The 19,271-nt window shown below is 42.9% G+C and overlaps 1 protein-coding gene across 4 annotated transcripts; it reads right to left on the minus strand.

The window, feature by feature from the left end:
- Positions 1–4,600: 4,600 nt before the first annotated feature.
- LOC136514053 (uncharacterized) lies at positions 4,601–13,753 on the minus strand. Of its 4 annotated transcripts, none has more exons than XR_010773511.1 (2): positions 13,396–13,753; positions 4,601–5,009 (listed from the first exon to the last, which is right to left on the minus strand). XR_010773511.1 is itself a non-coding variant. In XM_066508030.1 (2 exons), exon 2 carries the CDS (start codon positions 10,727–10,729, stop codon positions 9,710–9,712), a length of 1,020 nt encoding a protein of 339 aa, XP_066364127.1. In that variant the 5' UTR covers positions 10,730–10,731; positions 13,396–13,753; the 3' UTR covers positions 9,274–9,709. The 4 variants fall into 4 exon arrangements, 2 of the variants coding, with proteins under 2 accessions (XP_066364127.1, XP_066364128.1); XM_066508030.1 differs by lacking the exon at positions 4,601–5,009 and adding an exon at positions 9,274–10,731; XM_066508031.1 differs by lacking the exons at positions 4,601–5,009; positions 13,396–13,753 and adding exons at positions 9,274–10,731; positions 10,978–11,091.
- Positions 13,754–19,271: the final 5,518 nt, after the last annotated feature.

The following is a 19,271-nucleotide window of genomic DNA, read 5'->3' on the forward strand; positions in this document are numbered from 1 at the left end:
AAATTAAGATTCATTCTCTGGTTAGATTGGAACCAACGGGAAAATTTAATCAAAGAGTTGTTTATTTTAAATATATATGCTGGTGTTTAAGTTATAGTTAAAGCTAATACTAAGTTTAATTATTAAGCGGATTCTTTCAAGCATTTTCATAAGTATACATAAATAAGTTTTATTGCCTAAGTGTAATATATTATTCCCGCCATAATTTTAAGATCTTTTCTCCAATTAAGTTGGAACCAACGAAAAATTTAGTTGGAGAAATTGAAGTTCATATTAAATGTGGGATTATTTAAAATAAGTTTAAACAATGGGCTATTTAAGTTATTAAAAAAATAAGTATTTTTTCCCTAATTCTAAGTATTTATTTATTCTCTAAATGATTAGTTTTTCCTTCATAGTTAAAATGTTTATAACTAAGTTTGGGGCTTTATTTAAGTGTCTTTCATAGTTATATTTTGACCAAAGTTGTTCATAGCTATTAATTTTCACTGATTTTATTGCCCACTAATATTTTGTTTATATTGTCCTAAGCTGTTTCCATAAGGCTTTTTCTTGGATGTAACATAAGGCTTTTGAACATTCCTAAGGAAGGCTATAAGAAATATTTAAGATCTTTTTGGGATTAATCTAAGACTAAATTTAATAGCTCCATTATTAAATTAAGTTAATTTTTATGCTTCCCTCAACTAAGTATATGTTGATCATATGGTAAATTTATTCTCCGATAAGTTAATACTTGCTAGAGACCTAATAAGTTTTATATGATTGGTTTTGTAGCATGTGGCTGAATTCTGACCAACGTTGTTTATAGTTGCATGTCATTTGATTAATCTTAAGTTACTTTCTGACCAACGTTGATTGTATTCAAGTGTCATCTATTTTAAGTATAATATTTTCTTTTAATTATATTATTGACATGTTATTGATCTAATGAGCGTAGGATTAATACCATGTTGAAGATTTAATTTAGTTTAAAGTTCTTTTGTATTTAAGATCATGTATCTCTATTGCTAAGTGCAACTATAAGTTTGAGTTGTTTTCTTGTACCCTGATAAATTATAAAGTAAGAATTTTGTTTTGAGGTTATGTATAAATATTATGCACATAATTAAGCTCCCATTAGCAAAGTTTAAATTCTCACTATAAAAGTTTTGTTAAATAACTTTGGGAGCAAAACAAAAGTTCCTAACTCTTATAATCATGTCTATTAGGATCAGGGGATAGGAGTAATCCTTATGCTCAATCACATTAAGTTTGACTGACATTGGTTAAAGGGTGTGTTAAGATTAAATTCATAAGAAATGTGCATAATGAACACTAAGATAACCTAGAGTTAAAGTAACCTCATGAAGTGGATTTAATATATAAGACTTCGACATGTGACATGGTTGTTTGGTTCATATTTCGAGGGGGTGAGATGCAAAGTCATACATTGATCCACTTCATTAAGTGATTTATTAAGTTTAATGCGATTGAATTAAAAATTTAAGCCAATAAGTTAGTGATAAGTTAATCCATTTTTAGCATCCCATTTATTTTGAAAATACTAAGATATTCCTAATGGAGTCAAAACAGTGAGCTGTTATGGGTCCACATAACATAAATTGACTCTACTGAGAAATGATAATAAGCTCTTCATAATAAACTAAGAAGTTTATTAGTGGCTTCTGTTTGCCATTGATTTCATAATCGAAATAGGATAAGCTAAGCAGAGGTACAAAGTTAATTATTTTATTTATCTTCTTGACTATAAGTCAAGCAATAGAGATATAACATAAGTTTTATCTTGGTGATGTTTCTTATACTTATTTGAATACTAAGACTAAGATTCACCAAGATGGGTCCACAAAAGGGAGTATTTGAAAAAAAAAATCATAAGTTGAAAGGCTAGTTATACTCCAATATAAGGGCGATAAGCTTTTCTCGTTAGATATACGCTGACATAAGCATTACATATAAGTATTATATTATAATTAAGTATTCCAATGAAGTCATAAGTATTATAAGTAAGCTATAAGTATTATGACTAAGTTATCACACGCCCTTAAAACTTATGACCAGGATTCTTGGCAAACATGGTCCAAGAATGGACCCCTGGAAAGACTTAAAGTACTTGATTTATACATATAAAGTATTACATGCCCATGAATAAGAAGTCTAGTAACCACTAAGTTATAAGTTGCTATGACATTAATCTTCTTTTGCAAGATGTGTTGATATACACTACTACACAAACTTTACTGGAGGCGGACGTTTTCGGTTTCCCGCGGCGGGCAAAGCCATCTGCCGCGGCCTAGAGGCCATGGTAAATCGTGGCTTAACCGCGGCGGGCGGCTTTGCCCGCCACGGTTAACCGATTTACCGCGGCGGGCGGTGTAACGTGTCCGCTGCGGTAAATATACTTTTACCACGGCGGGCACGTTACACCGCCCGCCGTGGTAAATTATTTTACCGCGGCGGACACCTTTTGTGGCCCGCCGCGGTTATGTTCATTAGCCGTGGCAGGCTTTATTATTTGCCCGCCTCGGTACTTTCAATTTCCTAAATTAATATAATACAGCATGCATATAAATTCAAATTCAAATCACATCCAGATTTCACATATTAAACTTAAAAAGTATGTAGGCATTACACATGAGATAATATACATATATATACATTCACTTAGTTGTTCTTGTCATCGTTAATTCATTACATTTATATATTAAAGTCGTTATACATGCGCTAAGGTGTAATCCTGCGGACGCATCATCGTGGGCCATTTCCTCAGCCTCTCGTACTCCGGTAAAATCGCTAGCGGTCTGTTCTCATTGAAGAACGTGCCCCCTTCAAGCACGCATTTGTCTAAGACAAACTTACATATGTCCTGTCCTTTGTCTGCTTGAAGCTATGTTGGGTGCTCTGCACGTCTCTCGACCAGTTCAATCCATTCTTGAGCATCCTCCAACTGCTGCTGTACTGCTTGCACACCCTCAGAACTCACAGGCATAGAAGCCACTAGGTTTGTGATCCTACCGGTTGTTTGGCACACTGCATGATCGATACACAAGCATTACAACACAGGCATTAGAACGCATATGAACGGAAAGCACAATTAAACCTTTCAAATACTTACCGGAAAGTTGCGTCTGATTTTGATGCGGTTCTTATGCTTAGCCTTAAAATTCTCTATTCTTCGATCATAGCATTCAAGATCCTTCACATACTCCTTATAAGCGCTATACGAAATGTACTAGTATTAGGCAGGGAATTAGAATGCATATGAGAAGACAGTTCAGTCACTTACACTATGAGACAATCTTCAAAGGCCTTGTACCCTTTTAAGTTTGGCACTTGTTCATTCACATACTCCTTATAACCATGCAGGCCAGCTTTTGCCGCTTCCATGTACTAGAGATGAAACCTCCTTGTCTCCCACCTTTCCTCATCGACGAGTTGGGCCTTGGTTATCATGAACTTCCCATGCTCGTAATGGCCGGGGCAGTCATCCGATTTAGGAAATAGATGGAAAGGTGATCTCGGTCTGGGATAGAAATGTTAGTACCATATTATGGCAAAGAAAAGTTATTAGCAAATTATGCTCGCCGCTACCATACCTTTCGAACTCAAGTGAGTATGTGAGCTGCCCTTGGTTGCCTTTAGTCTTCGCCGGCGGTGGAGGACAGTGGCTTGTGCTCGCAATGGCAGCAGGCAGTGTCTTTGCCCCCGATTCCTCCGTGCCTCCCAGTCCTTTGCTCGTGCCCTTAGATGGACTACCAGGAGGTGGAGGTGGACTTGTTGTTGGAGGAGGAGAACGAGGGTGAGGGCTTGTGCCTCCCAGTCCTTTGCTCATGCCCTTAGATGGACTGCCGGGAGGTGGAGGTGGACTTGTTGTTGGAGGAGGAGAATGAGGGTGAGGGCTTGTGCCTCCCGGTCCTTTGCTCGTGCCCTTAGACGGACTACTAGGAGGTGGAGGTGGACTTGTTGTTAGAGGAGGAGAACGAGGGTGAGGGCTTGTGCCTCCCGGTCCTTTGCTCGTGCCCTTAGATGGACTGCCGGGAGGTGGAGGTGGACTTGTTGTTGGAGGAGGAGAATGAGGGTGAGGGCTTGTGCCTCGAGGTGACTTCCTTCCCTTGTCATCCCCGCCATTGCCTTCGTCATCGCCGTCGCCATGATCTAGATCATCGGGGGGACAAGATTCGGCAACGGATGGTTGTGATGCTGGTGTCGCCGTCAGCGTAGAAATTGGTGTCGAGAGAATGATCTCTATGTTGTCCTTGTTCCATAGGACTTCGAAACCCAAGGCAGCTCCAAGGATCGTTACCCCTTCTACAGTTGGATATTCCATTTCAAATTCTTCGTATTTGGTCGCATGGACTTGCCTAGCTTCATGTAGTACCTAGTTAGCATGGACTTGAAGTTTCTAAAGGCTCTTCCTGCCACGTGCATGACCCACTCCCTGCACTTGTTCAGATCGGTGTCCTCGGGATAATGGAAGCTCCACATCACCTCACCCTAGATATGTGTCTTGTAGTCGACTGGGACATTGTTCCACTCCTCCCAAGTGATCTCCACCTTGTCCTTGACTATACATGCCACCTGGTTGCTGAACTTGGCAAGGACCGTGGGTGGTGACAACGGGTTTCCCTCTGGTCCCACCTCATGGATCACATGGACTTCGCCGTGGGTTTCCCTCTGGTGCCTCTCGTGTTCCCCCCTTCTCAGCTTTGTCCTCTGACCCCTAGACTTGCCTGAAGTGGTTGGAGATGGAGCGGGGGGTTCTTTGTCCCTGACTTGTTCCTCCTCAAAATTCAATTCTCGAGGCACCACCGGCATCTGTTCAGGGTTTGGAGACCGCACTTTCAACTTCGTCATCCCTCGGTTGGTAGGTCGAATCATCTTTGTCCTCTGTACGACGTTTCTTTGTTGGCCTCGGGGTCACGGACACTTGGCTCTCGAGGCTAGTTGATGATGATGCACTAGGGGTAGGGTCGCGCCATTCGCTTATCGGTTCCTCCGCCATTAGAAAGCTACAATGAATACATATTTCAGTTGTATAGACACAGTTATAGAGTAGTAAAGTAGAGTAGTACTAGAGTAGTAAAGTAGAGTAGTACTAGAGTAGTAAAGTAGTAGTAGTTGGCTCAGATTTGCCCCATTGTCATCACATCGCTTTTAAACTGGTTGCTTGTATCTGGTATACAAGCCATCCTAGTTTAGCGGGGGCACTCGATCATCATCGCCGCTGCCTCAGCATAAAAGGGTTCACATCATTGCATATGCCACTGCCTCAGCTTAGAAGTGTGAAAAGAATCATCATTGCAAATACCAAACAAAAGCCATCAAGATAGTTTCAAAATTTGGCCCCAAAGGGCTAAGTCCTTCGGCCATCAAGATAGAGTAGAAGACTAGAGGAGGTGAGAGTAGAGTAGAGTAGAGTAAGAGGAGTAGAGTAAGAGATGTGTAGGCATCATAGGTAGCTGCAAGTTGAAAAATCACAGTAGAGTGTAGGCAGTAGTACAATAATGTAGGCAGTAGTAGTAGAGCACATAGAGCAATAGAGTAGTATAGGCAGTGTATAGTAGTAGGCATAGTAGAGGAGTAGGCAGTAGAGGAGGAGGGAGTAGTAGTAGGCAGTAGTAGTAGTATACTAGTAGTAGTATACTACTAGAAAGTAGTAGGCAGTAGTAGTAGTATACTACTAGAAAGTAGTATACTAGTAGTAGTATACAATAGTAGTATAGTAGTAGTATAGGAGTAGTATAGGAGGACAGTAGTAGCAGACAGTATAGGAATAGATTAAGTAGAGAAATAGGTAGCACCACCACCAAAATTATATCAAATTTGGCAAAATTGCAGCAGAGTGACCAATTCATCTCAAAATTCTCACAAATTTAGCATGTGATCCGTTTAAAGGCAAGGTGCATCATAGGCAGTGGCATATGCTCAGAATTTTGTCACAAATTTCTTTGGCATCATAGGCAGCAAAAAGAATTGAATTCAAATGCTACGGTTCACCAAAAGCATCATAGATCAGTAGTATAGCAGTTCAAAATTCACCAAGTGTAGTATAGCAGTTCAGTTGAATTCAGAGTAGTAGCAGTAGTAGTAAGACAATAGTGGTAGAGAGAAATAGGTAGTAGGTAATACAAGTATGCCTGATAATAATAGCAGTAGTATGTGACAGAGAAATAGGTAATACAAGTACCATTTTGCATCAAGCAGTAGAGTACCAGTAAGGGGATAAGTAGTAGCTAGCCATCCCAAAAAACTTTCACAAATCAAAAAATTTGCATCAAACTATAGAGTGTAGGCAGTAGAGTACTAGTAAGGTCAGCGGGGGCGATGGCGGCCCTCGGTGTCGGCGGCCGGCGCTAGGGTTCTGGGGACGGGGCCCAGCGTGGAGGAGCTCAGCGGCCGGAGCAAGGGTTCCGGGGACGGGGCCCAGCACGAAGGAGCTCGGCAATGGCACGAGACTTCTCAGTGGCCGGCGCTAGGGTTCCGGGGACGGGGCGCCGGAGGAGCATGGGGGCAGGGCATGGGCATGGGGGAGGAGGACGGGGGTGGGGGTCATCGCGGAGGACGGGCATGGGCACGGGGGAGGAGGACTCGAGAGGAGCTCGGCGCGAAAGACTTAGAAAATTTGGGCGAGCAGCGGCACATATATAGCCATGGATTAACCGTGGTGGGCAATATAAGCTGCCCGCCGTGGTCAATGTTTACTGCAGTGGGCACCTTAGACTGCCCGCCGCGATTAATCGATTAACCGCGGCGGGCGCTATTACGTGCCCACCACGGTTAATATTTCTGCTTGCTCATTCAATCTAACACTAATATTTGTTATTAATCTAAAACTGATATTATCAATCTAAAACTTATTAATCTAAAACTGATATTTCTGCATTTGCTGTGTAGTAGTAGTAGTAGTAGTAGTAGAGTAGTGCTGTGTAGTAGTAGAGTACATGTGAGTAGTAGAGAGTAGTATTAGTACAATAGATAGTAGAGTAGTATTCTATAGTAGTAGTAGTAGATTCAGTAGTACTAGTAGAGTAGTATGGTTCCATGATATTAATAATAAGTTACAAAACTTGTCTTCAATAGATTGAGCTCTATATTATTACATATATGTCTCTAGGATATATATATCATTTTGGTGCAGGTGCTTTCACCGTCCTCTTCTCACCATCAGGGCGGGCCCACAGCATCATCCTGGACTTGTTGAATCGGTCCTCGACGGCCTTGATCTTCTTTGGATGATCGGTAAAAAGCTCGAGCTCTGCGTAGTTGTTGTATTGTTCGAGACTCTGCACCCCATCAGCTCCCACAATCCGCTGCTTTCCGGACACAACCACATGCCTTTTTGGGTCCTCTACATATATATAGTAGGCCACTTGCGCGACATTGGTTGCTAGTACCCACGGGTCATCTTTGTAGCCGATACTTTTGAGGTCCACGGTGGTTAGCCCATAACTGTCCACTGCAACCGCATTCGGTTTGACCCACTGGCAACGGAAGACGGTTATGCGTAGGTTTTGGCCATAGTCAAGTTCCCATATTTCTTCGACTTGCCCATAGTATTGCCTCCTCTGGACCGTGGACTCTTCTTCCCCCTCTAATCGAACACCATAGTTTTGTGCCGAGCTCTTCTTGTCCTTGTCTTTCATGTGGAACCTGTAGCCCTAGACGTCATACCCTTGCCACGTGGTGATTTGGCTAGATGGGCCTAACACAAGCCTCTTAACGGTCTCCGTATCTTCATCAGGGCATCCTTCAAGGGGTATGTGTTGCTCTTTGAGACACTATGAAATTGCTCTTGTGATGGTTCTGGACCCATGCCTCCGTGCGCTGTCCGTCATTAGCGGCGCGGATCTCTTCCAGGTGCTTTTCAATGTATTTCTCCATGCTCACTAACTGATGAAGGATGCTGTAATGAGCTTCTTGCACCGTTCGGTTTGCCACATCGGTGCGTACTTTTCAGCCTGTGCACCCCATCCCTGAGGTTTTGCCTTCGTGGTGATGGACAGGTAGCCCAATCACCCTCCCATCTCTTATGTACCTCATGCACCAGTTCACGGCCTCCTCTGTTGTGTATGCCTCGATCATAGAGCCCTCCGGGTAAGCGCGGTTATGGACGTATCTATTGAGGGTGGACATGAACCGCTCATACGTCCACATCTGGTGTAGGTACACGGGGCCCAGTTGATGGATCTGATCGACCATATGCATCATTAGGTGTGGCATAATATCAAAGTAAGATGGTGGAAAGCATATCTCGAGCTAGCAAAGGGTCTCCGCGATGAACTCCTTCAGGGTAGGCAGCTCGGCCTTATCAATGACCTTCTGGGTGATGTGGTTAAAGAAGTATGACATCCGTGTGATGACCATCTTCACGTACTCTAGACGGATAGCCCTAATCACAATTGGTAGGAACACCGTCAGCATGACTGTGGCAGTTGTGTGAGTTGTAGCCTAGTCATTATGAGGTCTTTCATGGAGACCTAGGCTCTTGATGTTGGAAGAGAAACTAGTCGGCACCTTGATACCCCTAAGCAACTTAAGAAAAGCCATCCTCTCATCTTGCGTTAGGTTGCAGGCCGCACCCAGGATATCGACTTTACCGTTCTGAGGCGGTCCCGAGTGAAGGTCCGGCCTGATGCCCAGATTGACAAGATCCATCCATGACTTGATACCATCCTTTGTCTTGCCCTTGATGTCCAGCAAGACACCGATTGTGCTTTCGAAGACATTTTTCTCCAAGTGCATGCAGTCGATGGCATGGGGTGTATTCAGTGTTTTCCAATACGACAGGTACTTGAAGAAAATTGACTTCTTCTTGAAAGGAACGGCGGCGGGGACTTCCTCCGTCTGGTCCCGCTTTCGCTTCCTTGTCTGCTTGGTCCCCTCTTTAGGTGGCTTCTTCTTCTTTCCAAACTCCACCTGATCCATGTCCTTGACCATCTCATACACCTTTGTCCCCCAACTAGTCTGCGTTAGTTGATCACGCTGCGGCTCGTTCTGATTGTCAAAGTATTTGTTCATAATACTTCTTCTATACTTGTGATTTTTGGCGAGGAACTGTATGTGCCTCGTGTACACCATCTTATTGGATCCCTTAAGGTAAGTGTAGCAGGTCTCGTCGATGCAAATTACGTAGTTGGTCTTCCCTTTGATCTTCCCCGATAGTGAGAAGAGACCGGGGTAATCGGTGATGGTGACAAAGATGATTGCTTTTAGTGTGAACTTCTCCTTGCGGGATCTGGACCCCAACATCAAATAGTATCTTCATTTCCTCCATGAACGGCTCTAGGAACACATCTATATCGTTGCCGGGCTGCTTCGGATTGGAGATAAGCATGGTCAGCATAAGGTACCTACGCTTGTGACATAGATGGGGAGGTAGGTTGTACAAGGTGAGCACGATGGGCCAAGTGCTATGCGAGCTGCTAAGCTCACCGAACGGGTTCATCTCGTCGGTACTCAGCGCGAACCTAACATGCCTAGGCTCCTTGCCAAACTCTAGGTAGGCCTCGTTGAAATCCTTCCACTGCTTGCCATCGGATGGGTGCCGTAGCTTGCCATTGTCTTTTAGGCGGTCAGTTGATGCATGCCAGGACATGAGCTTGGCATCGTCCGGGTTCCCGAATATGGCACGCAGGCGATCGGTCACGGGCAGGTACCACACCGATAGTGCTGGACTTTTCCTATGCATGTAACCCTCTTCTTCATCGTCCTACTGAGCCGAGATCTGTTTGGCCGCACTGCTCTTCTTTGCCCCCTTCTTGTTCTTCTTTCGACCACCCCGCAAGCCTCCCTCGTCTTCTGCATCCACGCGACAACCAGCATTTTTTTTGTACCGACTAAAGCCGCAGTGCGGATAACTCGTCAAATTCTCATACTCATTGCCCTGATACAGGATGCAGTGGTTAGGGCATGCATCAAACTTTCTAAGCTTCATCGCCACTGGCCGGATCAGCTTCTTGGCCCGATAAGTATTGGCGGGCACCTTGTTAGCCGTTGGGTACGTGGTGGCAAGGCAGCTTAACAACTCATTGAAGCTAGTGTCAGACCAACCATGACGAGCCTTCAACATCAACATATGGAGGTTAAAACGGAGTGCCGTGCACTCCTTCGGACAATCGCCGCCGTCCTTATAGAGAGGATCAACTGCCGCCTGCTTCAACTCTCTGAAATTCTCCAACCACTTTGGGCAACCCAACACAACGTCGTCTTCATCGAAGTGTTTGACTAGATCTTCAACAAGCTGCACATCCTCGGGTTGGCTCATAGTATCCTGACCATCCCCACCGTCGTCGGCTTCGTCGGCCATGTCTTGCATTAGCTCATCCACCATGATGTAATCACGACGACAACTGTTGTCACTATCGGCTGGCGCTGCTGCTTCTGAAGATGATGAGGAGCCGGGTGCTCCTAAAGGATCTTTATTCACCGGTGGTGCTGTCGGCGTCGAAGAGCTCACTCCAGATGCACCGCCACTTGCACCAACTCTTTCGCTGTGAAATGTCCAGACTGTGTAGCCCTCGACGAAACCATACATGATCAAATGAGTTTGCACCTCGCTGTCTCGGTGGGCTTTCAGGTTCTTGCAACGAGAACATGGACATATGGTTGTCATCCGCTTCAGTCTCTCACGGTGCGTTTTACTAGCAGCAATAAACTTCCTTAATTCAAAGAGGTACCGTAGATCATTCACTCTATCAATCCGGTACATCCATTCCGACCTATCCATCATACCTGCGAACATTATCCGTCACAATCAACATTAAATAAAGAAGAATTAGGAGAAATTGATGATTTTTACGTCCAAAATCATGAAAAAGAGAGGACATGACGATGTGAAAGATGAAGCATGCATCTATGATGAATCTAAAGTTAAAGAAATACATGACATCATTTTTTCCATTAAAATTGATCTAGAGAGAACTCTAGGTGATGGAATAGAGAGAGAGGATGGAAGGAGTAGGGAGAGCCTTTGTGAACCTCTTATGATGTCCTCCTCCCTCAAATCCAAGCCCTTCAACTCAAATCAAAAGTTTCCTCAAATTTTAGGGCAAAGCCTCCCCCCATGAGTTTAAGAGAGGAAGACCCGTGGAGAAGATGAAGGGGGTGTTGCTGTGTATTTGTACAGGCTTTACCGCGGCGGGCAAGATAAAGTGCCTGCATCAGTAAATCAACTCTTTACCGCGGCGGGCAGTTTAAAGAGCCCGCCACGGTAAATCGTATTAACCACGGCGGGCAATTCATACCGTCCTTTTCCCGCAGCGGGCGCCTCGGTGGCCGGCCTCGCTGGCCGGCCACCGGTTAACCGTGGCGGGCAAAAGAGGTGCCCGCCACGGAGCCCATTTTGGCCACACTGCGCAAATTGATTCCTGTAGTAGTGATAAAGAAATCCACATAAGTATTTATCAACACTCGCCAAAGGGCCTCTAGTCCAACTAGTTAGAGCGTCCCAGCGGCACTCCTCAGGTCCTGGGTTCGACTCCCCATGGGAGCAAATTTTAGGCTAGGGTTAAAAAAAAACCCTCATCTGTCCCACGCCAAAGCACTGGTCTAAGGAACGACCCTATTCTCACAGGGGTACGGTGCTGCTGTGTATGGGTGGGCAGGGGATCGGGGGTTTTCTGGACCTATGTGAGAAGGTTCTTCTTCTTAATGCAATGCCCGGGGGTGGGTTTCCCCCTGCAGGTCCAGTTTTTTTTATCAACACTCTTGTCAGGGGAAGCCATATTGTGGAATGGCTTCAACCTATCTTTAAAGTATAACTTCTAATGTAAAAGTTATAGCATGTTTAATTAATATAAGTTAAAGTTTATCATAGTTTATTAAGAATAAAGTTGTTACAATTATAAGTTTCTTATAGCATAAGATATTCATCGCGGAATATGTTGTATATAAGAAGTGCAGTTTCTTTTGGTTTGAGTAACATATCAAGTGGTTTTGCCAACCCGAAGACAATGTGAAAAACCAATCTAGAATCAAAGTTAGTCATATAAGTTTAAGATGTTGGTGCTCACTAAGTAAGTTTCAGGCTTTAAGTGTTTAAGTCTTAAGTGTTTGAGCACCATATTCAATTTAAGTTTTCCCACCATAGGTCTACCTTAAGTTGCCGACATTAAGTTTATTGGTAGCCTACCATATGGGATAAGATTGAGATTTCAAAATTGTGACTCTGGAAGTACAAATAATTATCTGTATGTGCACAAAGGTATAAGTGAAAACAAACTGTACAATAGGACCATAAAGAGGCCATCATATATAAGACTAAGAATGAACTATTCTAAGATATGAACGGTGCACTATAGTGACTAGGTTCATCAGTACTTAATTGACTGTTGAACCACTTCATCTTGATCCGTTGTTATATTGAAAGAGTGGTTTAAAATACATAATGTTATCTCCCCATAAATTCTCTCTGAAAAGCATAAGTAATTGTTCTGTTTAATGTAGAGTGGTCTACTATAGATGCTTGATCTAATGGTTCTTAAATTACTGTTACAATTTTTAATCTTAGTATACTATTCTATTGAGAATGGAACTAACAATAATAAAAGTACTAAGTCATTCGATAAAGGGGGAGAATGTTGGAGTTAATATCAGCTTGGTCAACTCTGACCGAGTCTTAAGAGCCTAATGGCCATAAACATGCATGCCCTGATCGGGGGCAGGTTAAGACTTCCTAACGGCGTGGTCCCAGACCACCCCGAGCACACAAAAAAAGAGATGGATCCTGTCCTTCTCTCTAAGCCTATCAAGGGGAATATCTAACACCTGCCAACTGAGGTGGCTCGGGAGTGGATCTGAAGACCGGTGTCCAACCGTCGGCCATCACTGGGCTGGCGTCCTCCACCTCTGCCACTACGACGACGACTGCCCAGAACCATGACTCTACATCCGACGGTAGTGCACCTGCATCCACCAGGCGAAGGTCCTCGCAGCCCTAGGTGCATCCTCAATCGGGTAAGATTGATTAAGTCCTAATTAAGTGCTAATTTTGATTTAGGCCGTGTTTGGATGCACGTGTATCCACCTCAATCCACATGTGTTGGAGTGGAATAGAATGAAATTTAGTATAATTCCACTCTAATCTACTTCAACACATGTGGATTAAGACGAATACATACGCATCCAAACAAGGCCTGTAATTAGGTTCATTAAGCTCCTGTCCAAGTATATAAGTTCTAACACAAAGTTGTACATCCCGTTGCAACACACGGACATATTTACCATGGTAAATGAAAGGAACTGCTGGCTTTGATCAAACGTGCATATCTAAAGTTTCACTTATCACTTATTGGTGACCGGCGGAGCAAATAATACACATACATGGGGTCGCAACAGGGGTGAACTCTTCTTTAAAATACTTATATGCGTTAATTTAACATCCATCCATATACATACCATGATGCCTGCATCACGACGATGCTGCCATCAGGCCGACGACGGCCCGCCGGGCTTCTGGCGGTGGAACCACAACCTCCTCTCCCTGATGAACCTCTCCGCCTTCTCGTTGATGTCGTCTTCCGCTCCTCGTGGTGGACGGCCGCCGCCGCCGTTGATGCTGGGCCTGGAAATCAGGTTGTGAAACTCGATCTTGTTCACCTTCTGCACCGGCACCTCCCCGACACCTGCAGGGTTCTTGCCCCAACGATTCATCTCCGTCTTCTTGCTAAATAAGCTACTACTGGTTGTTAGATGCTCGTCCGGCCTGTTTCTTGGTTTGCTCGCGTTTGTCGTCTTGAGATGGGTGATGATGCAATTTGGCAACAGATATGGCCTCCGTTTATATAGGCGGCAGCAAGCCCAGCCAGCGATCCTGTATTATTGAGTTGGGTGATGCGATAGCCAGCTGCACAGTTCTTGGACGACGACGTACGTGTTCCCCTCACTCTCAGGTCATCTCTGATTGCTTCGGATAAGCTGCGTGCGTCCGTGCCTCATATCCATGACCATGCGTGTCTTCGTCAGTGGTGAGTATAGGTGCGATGCTTGGAAGCTTTTGTGGAGTCGTCTCAGTCTCTCAGATGGCTGGTTGCAGTTGCATGGCAGCTGCGGTAAGGGATTGATTGGGATTCCAGAGAGATGCGAGCAGCATGGCTACGCTAGCTACCAAACCACCAACCGTGCTGCCACTTGCTTGCTAGGTAGCAGAGCGTCCAGGCGTGTTGCGCGTTGCGCACTAGGAGTATTGTTACCTCAGAAGAAGAATCTCGGTCGCACTTGCACCACATTTTCGCAAAGGCAAGCATGCAGGGGGTTGGCTCAGACAAGTGCGCAAAGTGTTGGAGTTGATCTTGGCTTGGTCAACTCTGACCGAGTCATAAGGGCCTAACGGCCATAACCATGCATGCCCTGATGGGGGGGGGCACGTTAAGAGTTCCTAATGGCCTGGTCCCAGACCACCCCGAGCACACAAAAAAGAGATGGATCCCATCCTTATCTCTAAGCCTATCAAGGGGAATATCTAACACCTGGCGATTGAGGTGGCTCGGGAGTGGATCTGAAGACCGGTGTCCGACCGCCAGCCATCACTGTGCAGGCGTCCTCCACCTCTGCCACTACGATGACGACGCCCAGAACTGTGACACTACATCCGACAGCAGTGCACCTTCATCTAGTAGGCGAAGGTCCTCGCGGCCCTAGGTGCATCTTCAATCGGGTAAGATTGATTAAGTCCTAATTAAGTGTTAATTTCAGTTTAGGTGTTCCTGTAATTAGGTTAATTAAGATCATGTCTAATTAAGTATAAGTTCTAACAATTGGTATCCCGAGAAGCCGCTTAGCCTAATTCTTGAACCCAGAGGTGGAACCAACAACTTTGATTAGGGGGGCTGGACAAACATAAGACACATCGTATGTGTGATAAATATGTACGTAAGTGTACATTTCAACATATTTTTCTATGCTTGCACATATGTAGTTAGTGTTCATAACAAAAAAAAATGGCAGCAATATGATAAAATACGAGTTAAAATAAGCTAAATATGCTTTGTATTGTATTATTAATAAGGGTATTAAAAAATTTCACTGTTTGGGGGGGGGGCACAGCCCCCATTGGCCCCCCTGGTTCCACCTCTGCTTGAACCCTAAGACCTAATTAGTGTTCAATTAAGATCTAATTAGCCTCGGATTTGTCCGATTCAAAGTTCTTTAACCCTCAGAAGATAGGGTTTCGGCTAAGCACTAAGGAGGGGAATCGAATCAATTTCAATACTAAGCCCCAGTTTTTTCTCAAATCCGAACCCTAGAAATGCAAAGTCCCCAAATCTGGTCACAATCCCCAACCCTAAGATTAGTAAGACGCTTTTCACTTACCTTAAGAACTAAGATGGCGCCGCCGGGCTCCTTCGTGAGTTCGCCGGCGGCCACAAAAGGGAGCCACAAAAGGCACAGCAAGTAGATCACTGCTAGCGCATCAAGAAGCCGTGCCGCCGCCCTATTCCTTGGCCTGTGCGCGCGCGATCTTCACCCAAAAGGGAGCCGGTCGGGAGGCTGCCATTTGACGGCGCCGCGCATAGTCGCAGGCGAGCTCCGGCGAAGCGCCCCGCAGCGGCACCAACCCATCTCTCCGGCGACATCCTCTTGGCCAGTGTGGCACCCATGTGGCGGCTGTGCTTGTCTGAGAAAAGAGGATGGGAGAACAAGGAAAGTGGCTAGGGTTTGGGGGAGCAGTCAGTGCTCTCCTATTTTGTTCCTCTGATGTGTGAGGCCAGCCGTCGAATTCATCTAGATGACTCGGATCGATCTCAGCCTTAGCTGGGCCGGCGGGGGAGAAACGGCCTGAAGCAGGCTTCACCGGCCCAGGCCTAGGTTGGCTGGTAACTGGCCTGCACGGCTGCTAGCTGTGCTAAAGCTAAGTTGGGCCAAAATAAGTTTATATTTATTTCATCAATGCAATTTCCAATAAGTTATTTTTATTTAAGCTACTCTGTTTTAAGATTATTAGCATTAGCAAATATTTATAAGTTAATACCCTGGCAAATTAAGATTCATTCTCTGGTTAGATTGGAACCAACGGGAAAATTTAATCAAAGAGTTGTTTATTTTAAATATATATGCTGGTGTTTAAGTTATAGTTAAAGCTAATACTAAGTTTAATTATTAAGCGGATTCTTTCAAGCATTTTCATAAGTATACATAAATAAGTTTTATTGCCTAAGTGTAATATATTATTCCCGCCATAATTTTAAGATCTTTTCTCCAATTAAGTTGGAACCAACGAAAAATTTAGTTGGAGAAATTGAAGTTCATATTAAATGTGGGATTATTTAAAATAAGTTTAAACAATGGGCTATTTAAGTTATTAAAAAAATAAGTATTTTTTCCCTAATTCTAAGTATTTATTTATTCTCTAAATGATTAGTTTTTCCTTCATAGTTAAAATGTTTATAACTAAGTTTGGGGCTTTATTTAAGTGTCTTTCATAGTTATATTTTGACCAAAGTTGTTCATAGCTATTAATTTTCACTGATTTTATTGCCCACTAATATTTTGTTTATATTGTCCTAAGCTGTTTCCATAAGGCTTTTTCTTGGATGTAACATAAGGCTTTTGAACATTCCTAAGGAAGGCTATAAGAAATATTTAAGATCTTTTTGGGATTAATCTAAGACTAAATTTAATAGCTCCATTATTAAATTAAGTTAATTTTTATGCTTCCCTCAACTAAGTATATGTTGATCATATGGTAAATTTATTCTCCGATAAGTTAATACTTGCTAGAGACCTAATAAGTTTTATATGATTGGTTTTGTAGCATGTGGCTGAATTCTGACCAACGTTGTTTATAGTTGCATGTCATTTGATTAATCTTAAGTTACTTTCTGACCAACGTTGATTGTATTCAAGTGTCATCTATTTTAAGTATAATATTTTCTTTTAATTATATTATTGACATGTTATTGATCTAATGAGCGTAGGATTAATACCATGTTGAAGATTTAATTTAGTTTAAAGTTCTTTTGTATTTAAGATCATGTATCTCTATTGCTAAGTGCAACTATAAGTTTGAGTTGTTTTCTTGTACCCTGATAAATTATAAAGTAAGAATTTTGTTTTGAGGTTATGTATAAATATTATGCACATAATTAAGCTCCCATTAGCAAAGTTTAAATTCTCACTATAAAAGTTTTGTTAAATAACTTTGGGAGCAAAACAAAAGTTCCTAACTCTTATAATCATGTCTATTAGGATCAGGGGATAGGAGTAATCCTTATGCTCAATCACATTAAGTTTGACTGACATTGGTTAAAGGGTGTGTTAAGATTAAATTCATAAGAAATGTGCATAATGAACACTAAGATAACCTAGAGTTAAAGTAACCTCATGAAGTGGATTTAATATATAAGACTTCGACATGTGACATGGTTGTTTGGTTCATATTTCGAGGGGGTGAGATGCAAAGTCATACATTGATCCACTTCATTAAGTGATTTATTAAGTTTAATGCGATTGAATTAAAAATTTAAGCCAATAAGTTAGTGATAAGTTAATCCATTTTTAGCATCCCATTTATTTTGAAAATACTAAGATATTCCTAATGGAGTCAAAACAGTGAGCTGTTATGGGTCCACATAACATAAATTGACTCTACTGAGAAATGATAATAAGCTCTTCATAATAAACTAAGAAGTTTATTAGTGGCTTCTGTTTGCCATTGATTTCATAATCGAAATAGGATAAGCTAAGCAGAGGTACAAAGTTAATTATTTTATTTATCTTCTTGACTATAAGTCAAGCAATAGAGATATAACATAAGTTTTATCTTGGTGATGTTTCTTATACTTATTTGAATACTAAGACTAAGATTCACCAAGATGGGTCCACAAAAGGGAGTATTTGAAAAAAAAAATCATAAGTTGAAAGGCTAGTTATACTCCAATATAAGGGCGATAAGCTTTTCTCGTTAGATATACGCTGACATAAGCATTACATATAAGTATTATATTATAATTAAGTATTCCAATGAAGTCATAAGTATTATAAGTAAGCTATAAGTATTATGACTAAGTTATCACACGCCCTTAAAACTTATGACCAGGATTCTTGGCAAACATGGTCCAAGAATGGACCCCTGGAAAGACTTAAAGTACTTGATTTATACATATAAAGTATTACATGCCCATGAATAAGAAGTCTAGTAACCACTAAGTTATAAGTTGCTATGACATTAATCTTCTTTTGCAAGATGTGTTGATATACACTACTACACAAACTTTACTGGAGGCGGACGTTTTCGGTTTCCCGCGGCGGGCAAAGCCATCTGCCGCGGCCTAGAGGCCATGGTAAATCGTGGCTTAACCGCGGCGGGCGGCTTTGCCCGCCACGGTTAACCGATTTACCGCGGCGGGCGGTGTAACGTGTCCGCTGCGGTAAATATACTTTTACCACGGCGGGCACGTTACACCGCCCGCCGTGGTAAATTATTTTACCGCGGCGGACACCTTTTGTGGCCCGCCGCGGTTATGTTCATTAGCCGTGGCAGGCTTTATTATTTGCCCGCCTCGGTACTTTCAATTTCCTAAATTAATATAATACAGCATGCATATAAATTCAAATTCAAATCACATCCAGATTTCACATATTAAACTTAAAAAGTATGTAGGCATTACACATGAGATAATATACATATATATACATTCACTTAGTTGTTCTTGTCATCGTTAATTCATTACATTTATATATTAAAGTCGTTATACATGCGCTAAGGTGTAATCCTGCGGACGCATCATCGTGGGCCATTTCCTCAGCCTCTCGTACTCCGGTAAAATCGCTAGCGGTCTGTTCTCATTGAAGAACGTGCCCCCTTCAAGCACGCATTTGTCTAAGACAAACTTACATATGTCCTGTCCTTTGTCTGCTTGAAGCTATGTTGGGTGCTCTGCACGTCTCTCGACCAGTTCAATCCATTCTTGAGCATCCTCCAACTGCTGCTGTACTGCTTGCACACCCTCAGAACTCACAGGCATAGAAGCCACTAGGTTTGTGATCCTACCGGTTGTTTGGCACACTGCATGATCGATACACAAGCATTACAACACAGGCATTAGAACGCATATGAACGGAAAGCACAATTAAACCTTTCAAATACTTACCGGAAAGTTGCGTCTGATTTTGATGCGGTTCTTATGCTTAGCCTTAAAATTCTCTATTCTTCGATCATAGCATTCAAGATCCTTCACATACTCCTTATAAGCGCTATACGAAATGTACTAGTATTAGGCAGGGAATTAGAATGCATATGAGAAGACAGTTCAGTCACTTACACTATGAGACAA

Source organism: Miscanthus floridulus, chromosome 16, assembly GCF_019320115.1.
Source record: "Miscanthus floridulus cultivar M001 chromosome 16, ASM1932011v1, whole genome shotgun sequence".
Lineage (NCBI taxonomy): Eukaryota > Viridiplantae > Streptophyta > Magnoliopsida > Poales > Poaceae > Miscanthus > Miscanthus floridulus.